This window comes from Vulpes lagopus, chromosome 12 (genome assembly GCF_018345385.1).
Source record: "Vulpes lagopus strain Blue_001 chromosome 12, ASM1834538v1, whole genome shotgun sequence".
NCBI lineage: Eukaryota > Metazoa > Chordata > Mammalia > Carnivora > Canidae > Vulpes > Vulpes lagopus.
The window spans coordinates 24165971-24176529 of NC_054835.1; the positions used below are offsets into that span (position 1 = coordinate 24165971).

The 10559-nt window shown below is 42.8% G+C and overlaps 1 protein-coding gene across 13 annotated transcripts in view; it reads left to right on the forward strand.

Annotated features, from left to right (window-relative positions):
- SYNRG (synergin gamma) overlaps positions 1-8045 on the forward strand; it is an 87104-nt gene extending 79059 nt beyond the window's left edge. For 10 of the 13 annotated variants that reach the window (XM_041725570.1, XM_041725575.1, XM_041725577.1 and 7 more), the window contains 3 exons: positions 5833-5943; positions 6306-6341; positions 7380-8045. In XM_041725570.1, the coding sequence (XP_041581504.1) occupies positions 5833-5943; positions 6306-6341; positions 7380-7511 (279 nt within the window). In that variant the 3' untranslated portion in view covers positions 7512-8045. The remainder of the gene's footprint in view (positions 1-5832; positions 5944-6305; positions 6342-7379) is intronic. The other 3 variants (XM_041725582.1, XM_041725572.1, XM_041725581.1) reach the window with 1 other exon arrangement.
- The last annotated feature ends 2514 nt before the right edge of the window (positions 8046-10559 follow it).

The following is a 10559-nucleotide window of genomic DNA, read 5'->3' on the forward strand; positions in this document are numbered from 1 at the left end:
AATATACAGGTGATCTCAAGAAACTAGACAAGGTAAAGGAACAGATTCTCCCCTAAAATTTCCAGAAAGACTGCTGTGCTATCAGTGTGGACTTTAGAATTCTGACCTCAAGAGCTGTAGAAGAATAAATTTATGTTGTTTTAAACAACTAAATTGTTGCTATTTTGTTATGGAAGCAATAGGAAAAATTAGATGAAACATTGAAACCAAGAATCAAGATGGTTACATCGTGGGATGCCTGGGTGGCTCAGCGGTTTAGCTCCTGCCTTCGGCCCAGGGTGTGATCCTGGAGTCCCGGGATCATGTCCACATCAGGCTCCGTGCATGGAGCCTGCTTCTCCCTCTACCTGTGTCTCTGCCTAAGAAAGAAAGAAAGAGAGGGGGGGGGGGAGGGAGGGAGGAAAGAGAGAGAGAGAGAGAAAGAAAGAGGGGGGAGGGAGGGAGGGGAAGGAGGAAGGAAGGAAGGAAGAAAAGGGAGGAGGGGAGAAAGAAAGAAAGGAAAGAAAGAAAGAAGAAAGAGAAAAGAAAAGAAAGAAAAAGAAGGAAGGAAGGAAGGAGAAAGAAAAAGAAAGAGAGAGAAAGAAAGAAAGGAAGAAGGGGAGGAAGGGAGAAAGAAAAGGAAGGAAGGAGAAAAAAGAAAGAAAAGAGAGAGAAAGAGGAGAGAGAGAGAAAGGAAAGAAAGAAAGAAAGAGAAAGAAGGAGAGAAAGAGAAAGAAAGAAAGAAAGAAAGAGAAAAGGAGGAAGGGAAGGAAGGGAGAAAGAAAGAAAGAAAGAAAGAAAGAAGAAAGAGAAAAAAGAAAAAGAAAGAAAGAAAGAGAAAGAGGAAGGGGAGGAAGGAAGAAAGGAAGGAAGGAAGGAAGGAAGGAAGGAAGGAAGGAAGGAGAAAGAAAAAGAAAGAGGAGAGAGAAAAAGAGAGGGAAGGAGGGAGGAAGGAAGGAAGAAAGGAAGAAAGAAAAAGAAAGAAAGGAGAGAGAGAGAGAAGAGAGAATGAAAGAAGGAAGGGAGGAAGGAAGGAAGAAAGAAAAGAAAGAAGAAAGAAAGAAAAGAAAGAAAGATGGTTACATTGTAACTCAAACCCAAGGTCTAGAATTGCTTGTGGAACTTTGTCTAGATCATTTTTCGCATTAGTCTAGGCTAACTAGCTGGGTTTCTGCTGTGCAAATAACTCCCCCCAGCGTGTTACTGATGATGTAAAACAACAGAGCTGCAGGTTCATCTCAAGTTGGAGGATCCCTGGGAACAGGTCCTCCTCACTCAGGGATCTAGGTTGGCAAAGCCTCCACCACTTGGAGAATGGCTGATCACAATGGAATGTTAAGGGAACGTGTCTAACGGCACATGGAGCTTGAGGCTTCCTCCCAGAAGTAACACATGTGACTCATGATCACAGTCTGTTGATGGTGCATGTTACATGACTGTGCATAATTTAAGGGAATAGGAAATGCCCATCTTACCATTTGTCCGGAAGAATTATAATGAGGATGTTTGTAAAGAACACTGATTACTACCAAATTTTTCTTCCTTAGTACTGATTTTCTTGGATACCATTTGAGCTATTTATTGTTAGCTATAAGACTCAGGATAATATATCCCAGTCTGACTTTGGGACTCACTGTATGTGGATCATTTGTACCTATAACTACTTTTTAAAATCTTTACTAAATGCATGAAACATTGGCCAATTAATGTAGATGATGTTCCATTTAAAATGGCCTGTAGAGGGCATAACTTCTTACAGAATTAGGGCCATGGACTATTACACTGTTGCCATGTACTACAACACCCCTGCTCATAGTTGTCTATTTATAAAGGTTAATTTTATCATGTGAAAGATGAATTTGACCACAAGATAATTTATGAAACCTTTACGATTTTCACAGGAGATTACAATATGACCTTTTCATTCGCTTTCCTTAGGCCTTTGATAAAGGCCTTTGATATTAAAGAGCTTTTCTTAATTGGATTGATTTCAAAGTTGGGTTTTCCCAGATTCTAATTATTCCTCAAAATAGTCCTTGTTCAGTAACATAATAAATATCTATAACATAGATGTTAGTAGTGCTATTTTTTAACCTCTTTGAAAAGCTTGTTAGATTTTGTCAAAGTAAATAATTTTAATCATTTAGATCAATTCAGCAAACTTTTTAAAGACTTTATTTATTCATGAGAGACACAGAGAGAGTAGAGGCAGAGAAAGAAGCTGGCTCCTCACAGGGAGCCCGATGTAGGACTCGATCCCAGGGCCTCCAGGATCACACCCTGAGCCAGAGGCAGAAGCTCAACTGCTGAGCCACCCAGGCGTCCCATTTTCAGCAAACTTTTTATATATCTCTCAGGGTCCCAGCAGCAACTGAGGAAGGTATATAGGACAAATGAAATTGTTAACCATTTTATAGATGACAGACTTGGGCAGCAAACAAATTGTAGTACAACCTGCTTCTAGATTTGGCCATGCTTCCAGAGTTGGCCATGGTTGCACTAGAAAAGAAAAATTATTGTCTGGCTTGGTTAAAGCTGTGTAGGTTCACTTCATGGTCAGAGTCCTCATGCACATTTGAAACATCTGCCTCCCCTTTTCTTTGTTTGAGAACTGATGCTTAGTGTGATCTGAATGGATCACACTTCCTTCAGTGTGATCTGAATGGATTCAGCTCAGATTAGTTTAAGAAAGGTTTGTGGAACTAATACACAATTTATGATTTCAGATTAGAAAGGGGTGAGGAAGGGTGCCTGGGTGGCTCAGTTGGTTGGGTGTCTGCCTTTGGCTCAGGTCATGATCCTGGGGTCCAGTACTTGATCCTGGGATCAAGTACTGCATTTGGCTCCCTGCTCACCAAAAAGTCTGCTTCTCCCTCTCCCTCTGCCCTTCCTCTTTCATGCACACACACATTCTCTCTCAATTAAATCTTTTTTTTTTTTTAAGTTTTATTTATTAATCATGAGAGACAGAGAGAGGCAGAAACACAGGCAGAGGGAGAAGCAGGCTCCATGCAGGGAGCCCGACGTGGGACTCGATCCTGGGTCTCCAGGATCATGCCCTGGGCTGAAGGCGGCATTAAACCGCTGAGCCACCCGGGGGCTACCCGTATATCTTATTATTTATAAAGTATATCAACAAAAATTTATAATAAGCTCACGTACATATATGTGTTTGTATGTGTATAAATACTTGTACATATGTTTGCATTTTTTTTCCTTTGGCAAGTCCATTCTTAATGGTGGAGTGGGGGGTGATTTTGCCCCCAAATTGGCCAAAGATTCTGCTTAACTTCCTCCAGTGCAGAGGGCAGGCCCCACAACATAGAATTACCCAACTTAAAATGCCAGTGGTGCCAAATTTGAGAAATCTCTGCTCTAGGGCACATAAAAGCAAAATTAATTGGTTTACGTATATCTAAAACTTCTTCGTATTAAGAATATAATTCTTCTGGGTTCTTGGCTGGCTCAGTCAGTAGAGTGTGCCACTATTGATCTCAGGGTTGTAAGTTCAAGCCTCACATTGGATTTGGATGTAGAAATTACTTAAAAATAAAATCTTAAAAAAGAACACAACTCTTCTGAAATCTTTTTTTTTTTTTTTTCTCATTTTGTTTTGGCTTTATACTTCAAGTGTTTTTCTCAATTGAAGGATAACTTATAGTAAAATGCACAAATCTTGAATATATAGTTAAATCAGTTTTAACAAATCCCTTTAGCCTTGTAAGCCCACACCCCATCAATATATGGAGTGTTTTCATCACTTCTTAAAGTTCCCTCTTTGCCGTGGTCTGATTCCAGAAATAAGCACTGATCTATTTTCCATAGACTTTTATCACCACAGAGTTGGTTGTTCTAGAAATTTATATAAAATTATATAGTATATATAGGTTCTTGTGTCTGGCTTCTTAGCATGTTTTAAAAATTTATCTGCATTGTTGTGTGTATCAATTTGATCCCTTTTATCAGTGAGTACTGTTCCATTGTATTGATATACTGTGAATTTTTATTTATAGACACATGCTATTTCCAGCTTGGCTAATGTGAATAGTTACTATATAAACACTTTTTGTACAAAATTTTTGATAACATGTTTTCATTTCTCTTGGATAAATATCAAGGTGTAGAAATGCATATAAGATCATATAGTAGATACATATTTTAACTTTTAAGAAATGAATTTTCAGGGTACCTGGTTGGCTCCATCAGTCAAGAGACTGACGCTTGATTTCAGCTCAGATCTTGGTCTCAGGGTTGTAAGTTCAAGCCCCACTGGGCAGCGTAGAGCCGACTTAAAAAAAGAAGAAAAAGAAGTAGTGAATAGCTTTCCAGGGGCACCTGGCTGACTTAGTCAGTAGAGCATGTGACTCTTGATTTTGGGGTCATGAATTCGTGCTCCATGTTGGGTGTAAATATTACAATGAATGAATGAATGAATTTTTATTAAAAAAAGAAATTAACAGCTTTCCAAAGTTGGGACCTGTCCTGTTAATCATTGGACTACACTCCATATTTCACAGATTTGTTGTTAGGAAGAAATTAGATAATACATGTGAAGAGCTTAGTGTGGTGCCTAGCAAGTAAGGGCTTGACTGATAAATAGCTGTATTGAGATTTATTCTCTCTAGTTGATAACTTCTGAATCTCATAGTCTTGAGCACTAGGCTATGGATCCATCTTCCTGCATATATAACATCAGAACTTGGCCATCCCACAGGTAGCTTCGACTCTACATATATCAAACTGAGCTCTCATCCCCAGCCCTAAACGTAGGTCTCCCGTCCTATGCCTTATTATGGCGAATCCTGTTGGCTAGACAGGCCTCTCCCCTTCTTACACATCTCACACATCACTCAAGCTTTTTCAGGCAACCGTTTCTCTCTGTCCCCCACTGTTGCTTCCCTAGAACTTTCTTCACTCTGTCTCCTGGATCACTTATGTCGTAACTGAGGCCCATACCTGGAGATTGCCATCTGCAGCTCTTTGCCTACACTGCCATCAGAGGGAACTGTCCGAATACAGACTTGCTCCTGTTGTAGTCCCGTTAGAACCCTCAGTGGCTTCCCAAGATAAGGTCTCTTCTATTCCTTCAAGGCCTTCGTGCTACAATTCCATCTGCTACCTCCTTTCATAAGCTTGGCTCCCACCCCTTAGATTTCTTCCCATAGCCTATTTGCTTAGAGGCCTCTGCCTGTGCTGCTTGTCTTCAGAGAACAAATACCATACTCTCTCTCTTTTTTTTTTTTTTAATTTTATTTTATTTATGATAGTCACAGAGAGAGAGAGAGAGAGGCAGAGACACAGGCAGAGGGAGGAGAAGCAGGCTCCATGCACCGGGAGCCCGACATGGGACTCGATCCCGGGTCTCCAGGATCGCGCCCTGGGCCAAAGGCAGGCGCCAAACCGCTGCGCCACCCAGGGATCCCACCATACTCTCTCTTACCTCACCTTTCCCTGTCCCCTTCACCTCGCATATCCCTATGGAAACCTCAGCCAAGCTGTTTCTGAGTGCCAGGAAACCTCCTCTGCCATCAGGCACTTTTTCCCTTGGGTTGGAGTAAGTGCCTCTGACCCCATGTGCCCTAGGATGGCTTTTGTGGCACTGTGCTGCTTGATGCCCACCTGGCCCCCACCCTAGACTGTGCATTCTCCAGGACAGGGACCTTTTTTGCTCATGCGAGCATCCCTAACACCTAGAACACAGTGGGAACTCAGTAAATGGGAAATTGAATAATTGTATTGATGGTATCAGAGTTTACTTAATTTCTGCTAGACCTATTGGAGATGAGTGATAGGGAATGCAGACAGCAGCATTTGGAATTGCTGAGGCCTTACCCATTTGTCTTGTCCTCCTAGCCCGATGAAAATTCACTGGATTTTTCCTCCTGTATGCTACGGCCTGGGATTAAAAATGCTCAGGAACTGGCCTGTGGGGTGTGCCTTTTAAACGTGGACTCCAGAAGCCGGGTAAGTGATGGGCCTTCCCTTCCCCCTACAGATGGCAAGGTGCTTTCCTCACATGACCTCTGGGAACAACCGCATCTAGCCCACTTCACTGGAAGGTCTGCGACCACAAGCAGGGATTTTTATGAAGCCCTGGAATCTGACCACAAAAGCACTTAGATTCTTATGAAAGGGCAGTGGGGGGAGTCATTGGGTGAATGGGGGCAGTTCTTCCCTTCCCGACAGAATGCTGTGTGCGCTGTGCCCACAGTGCCCTGTACACACTGGGGTGGTAAAGAGGAGGTCAAACCTCTAAGGCTTTGTTTGGAGGCATGAGGCCCTGTTGTGGGAATTTTGTTGACCTTATGGTTTCAACGTTATTTCAGAAAGAAGAGAAGCCTGCAGAAGAACATCCTAAAAAAGTATGAACCAGTTACACATTATCTTAGCATCTCCATCTCAGTTTTGAGTGTGGAAAGCAAATCCACTGCCATCCTGAAGTGTTCTGACCGTGAATCCTTTACTGAGTCATGTCTGTTCCCATAATGTTTGATTTAACCAACTAGTGCGTCTGTGTGGGTCTGCTTGTGTCTTGTTTGCACGCTTGTAGCTCATAATTGGCTTCTGGTATTGCAGGCATTTTTCTCTGTGAAGAACAAGGTAACATATTGAGCAACTTCTGGAAGACTGGAAGTTGTGACAGAGAATGATATCAAAGAGCATCACAATTCGGCAGTTATCAGACAAAAACAAATATTAGAGTTTTGTTTGTTTACTTGTGCTTTAGAACATCCCCCGAGGACTTGAGGTTAGGACCGGCTGTGTGGGACATACCTATAAGCATGAGTCGTCTGGAAATCATTCTTCTGTGCCTAATAGCTTTATTTTTATAAACCCTGTACCTATTTGGATTTTTAAATTATGTTGATTCAGTTATTAGGTCCCAGTGGCATTAGTCCCCGAGAGTTTTTAATGTTTTGTTTTTTTCCATGAGAGGAATGTAAGCAGTCACAGCAATGTAAGGGATTGCGCGTGTAGTTAAATGCCAGCCTTAGGGGAGGGCTTCCTCCGGCACAGTGAGGGTTAAAAATCATCCAGGACCCTTGGCTATTTTAGTTCCCCGTGTGATGAACACCCCCCAGCCAACCTTCTCTCCCCCACCCACCCCCACCCAGCTTCTGTCTGCCCTTTTTCTTTTTTTTTTTTTCCTGCCTTTTCTATGAAAGATTTGGCCTTCTTTTGCGAAACTGGGTTTAATGGTAAGGATTTTTTTTTATACCTTTAATTAGCATCAAAAGACCTTCTCCCTTGAATTCTCGTAGCTACCTGTTAAGCTTCTGTGTGTGCGCCAGTGTGGCCTCAGCCTCTGTGACCCGGAGAGTTGCACGTGCCGGTTGCTGACCAGCTCTGTGGTTCAGAAGCAGACTGACGTGTCCCACATATCTGCTTATTTCTGGCAGGCATTCAACTCCGAAACAGACAGCTTCAAGCTGGCCTATGGGGGACACCAGTATCACGCCAGCTGTGCCAACTTCTGGATCAACTGTGTTGAACCCAAACCTCCCGGCCTCATCCTGCCTGACCTGCTCTGAGAAGTTCCTCTATGAAGTACCTACTGGGTTGTGGTTTTTCCCATCACACCCCGTGAGCTGACAGGGACCAGTAGACAGAATGCAGGGACTGCCCTGTTTACCTCCATGAGGCTTCACGAAGATTCCCCAAGCCCAGAGCAGGGAGAAAGCCACTGCTGAGTCCCCAGCCATCCCTACAGACGACCTTTGTCCCCGGGGTCCTGCTGCCAGTCTCGGGGGTTGGAGGTGAAGTTGCCTTGCCCAGAATGCATGCAGCACCAGAAGTTTGCTAACTTATCTCTTAGTTCTCTTAAGATGTTTGAAAATACGGATCTCGATTTTCTTTATCTGAGGAATGACTTGCTGCTGCAGTATTGAAACTGTGAAGAGTCGATGCTGGAAGAAAAATAAAGTGCTGTTGTAGGACTGGAATCGGCAAGCATGCTGTGAGCCAGTGCTTACTTGTTTCTAGAACACTGTTGTCCTGTGAAGTAGAGGGACTTACCCACATTTATTGTGTCGATGTCAGAAATGAATAAAAATAGGAAATTGTGATTAACTGGACATTCTTTTTATAGGGAAACTTCTACTCCTCTCCATGGGACAAGGGCAGGTAGGTGAGGATAGATTTGCCAACTGGAGCTGCACAACTGAATCAATTCACCCTTGGTTCATTTCTTTCTTTTTTTTTTTTCTTTTTTTTTTTTCCTTGGTTCATTTCAAATACTATCCACTTCAGAAGGCTTTTTCCTCAAAACATGCCTGGGCCCTTTGCAGTGGATGGAGTGTTCATCTTGACAGAGGCCAAACCCTTGTGTGTCAGGATGAACAGCCTTCCCCTTAGGAGCCTCATGGAAAACTGGGAACATTTTGTTCAGACAAGATTTGGAAAGGCAGCTGATTGAAACCGCTTGGCAGTGGCCTTTGTCCAGATCTCCAAGAATGATGGTGGAGGGGCCAGTGCTGCCCGAGTCCACAGTATCTGATGCGAGAGACCTGAAAGTTCAGGTTAGAAGCAGGAGTTCCCGGCCTCCTTAGGCACATAGTGAGATGGACATTTATGGTAGAGGTACGTGGCTTAGAAGCAGTGGCAGAAAACTGCTCTAAAATAGATGGAATTCTAGAAGGAAAAGGTTCATGCTCGCTATCTGGTATAGGGAGTTTTCTTTGCCACTTAAACTGAATGAATAAAACCAGGAGGAAAAAGAAAAGCCAAGGTTAAGGACTGTGAAGTCCTGGGAAGAATCAGGCAACCTGGGGCATACATTTCTCTGAATTGTAAATCATGTGCTTTATGAAGATTTTGAGTCTTGTGTTTCATGTGGTAGGATTTAGGCTCTCTGACCTAGAGTTTGTTTTTATTTATAAACTGAACAAATTAGTTTTGTCTATAAAATTGCTGCTTTACATAACTAGATTATTTTCCCTTCTCAGGACAAAACTTGGAAGGGATTCTATTCTGTTCCATCTTACACCTTTTAGCCTCCATCTTCTCCAAGAAAGGAATAGAATGTTTTCACTAAACAGCTCTTGATGAGGCTCTGCTTTACCTTGCTGTGCCCCGAGTGCAGAGAAGTGAGATGAATCTGCCTCTTTTGCTCCCGATTCATCTGCAGCCAACACCAATGTCTGCATGATTACCCTCGGGGCCTTTGTCCCCCACGAGGCTCTGGGCTCACAGGGTGTTAGTAACGACACAAGCGGGGCCACTTGCTCAGGCTTCCCTGAGCCCTCTGTGCCGCTGCCGCCTGAGCAGCACCTGGTGCATTGTGGCACCAGGATTCCAGCAGGCTTCCCATCCATCTTGTAAATTCCCCAAGAGACCACGGTAACAGGAGCTACCTTTGCTTGCAGTGAGTTCTCCTGGTTTGAATTTACAATGTGGAGGCAGTTTTTGGAAATGCCGTATGAACTATTGTTCTGTCGCACTGGCATGGGTCAGTGACATTTTAAAAAGTATGCTCACCTGCTAACTATAGAATGGTTCCATTGCCAGATTCCAGAATGTAAGTCTAACTGCTGCTGGCCTTCCCAAGTACAAGTACGAGAGGCTTAGTCACTCCATGGGAGGTGCAGAATACAGCAGACGTCAACAGAAAGCCCTGGCTATGAAAAATATCCCCTCCTTTTAATATCTGTTGAGTAGTGGCAGTGTTCACTCACATACCACCAAGAGTGTGGGAATAATACTGCTGCGTTTTCTTTATGTATGCAAGTTTATTCGAATAGCTTGATGTTGCATTCAGCTTCACCTCGGCTCTTATTAGCCAAGAGTCCGGTGTCCTTGGAAACAGTAACCAAGGTTACTCATTTCCTGTCAATTGTGCAGGCGGCTTCGACCTCACTGCCTGAGTGGTGATTAGTAAGCACTTTTCTCTTTCGGTATTGTATTTTGCTTTTAAACATTCGATGGCTGTGTGTAATTTTTGTCTGGACGCGCTTGAGGTAGAAGAGGCACAGGGTGTGCTACTCTCCATGCTTTTTTTCCCCCTGTGGCTACGAGGTAGTACACTATATAGGTTGCATATTTTAAATTGACTATTTTGTACATATGTACATGTTTTTTCTTTAAAGAAGCCTTCTGTTTTTACTTAATGACACGTAATCTCAAGCTTTGGAAAGATTATAGGACCTTTACAGAAATCTGCAATGCTTACTCTGCACTGGGGATCACTACAGAAATTCCCCTAACACTTTCTAGGTCACACACCTTCCTTTGTGACCAGCTAATAAACTCTGGCATTTAGATTAGAAAGGTGTTAGGCTTATTAAGTACTAAGAATGCTTACTTATATCCCAGTAGTGGTGTCAGCCAAGATTTCTGCAGGAAGTTTTTTTTACCAAGAACATCTGTCACCAAGTGTTCTCTTACTGTAGTACAGTGGTTATTTTTGGACTCTTATCCAAAGACTACAAGACTTGCCAGTTTGCCTTTCATACTGGAGAAGCCGTAGCCTCCACCGTCACGTATTGTTTTGTTCTTTTGATTGATTTTTGATCATGTGCTCCTGTAGCATTTATGGGTTCCTCTGAGTTCCCACAGAAACTATTAACTTCATTTTAATTTTC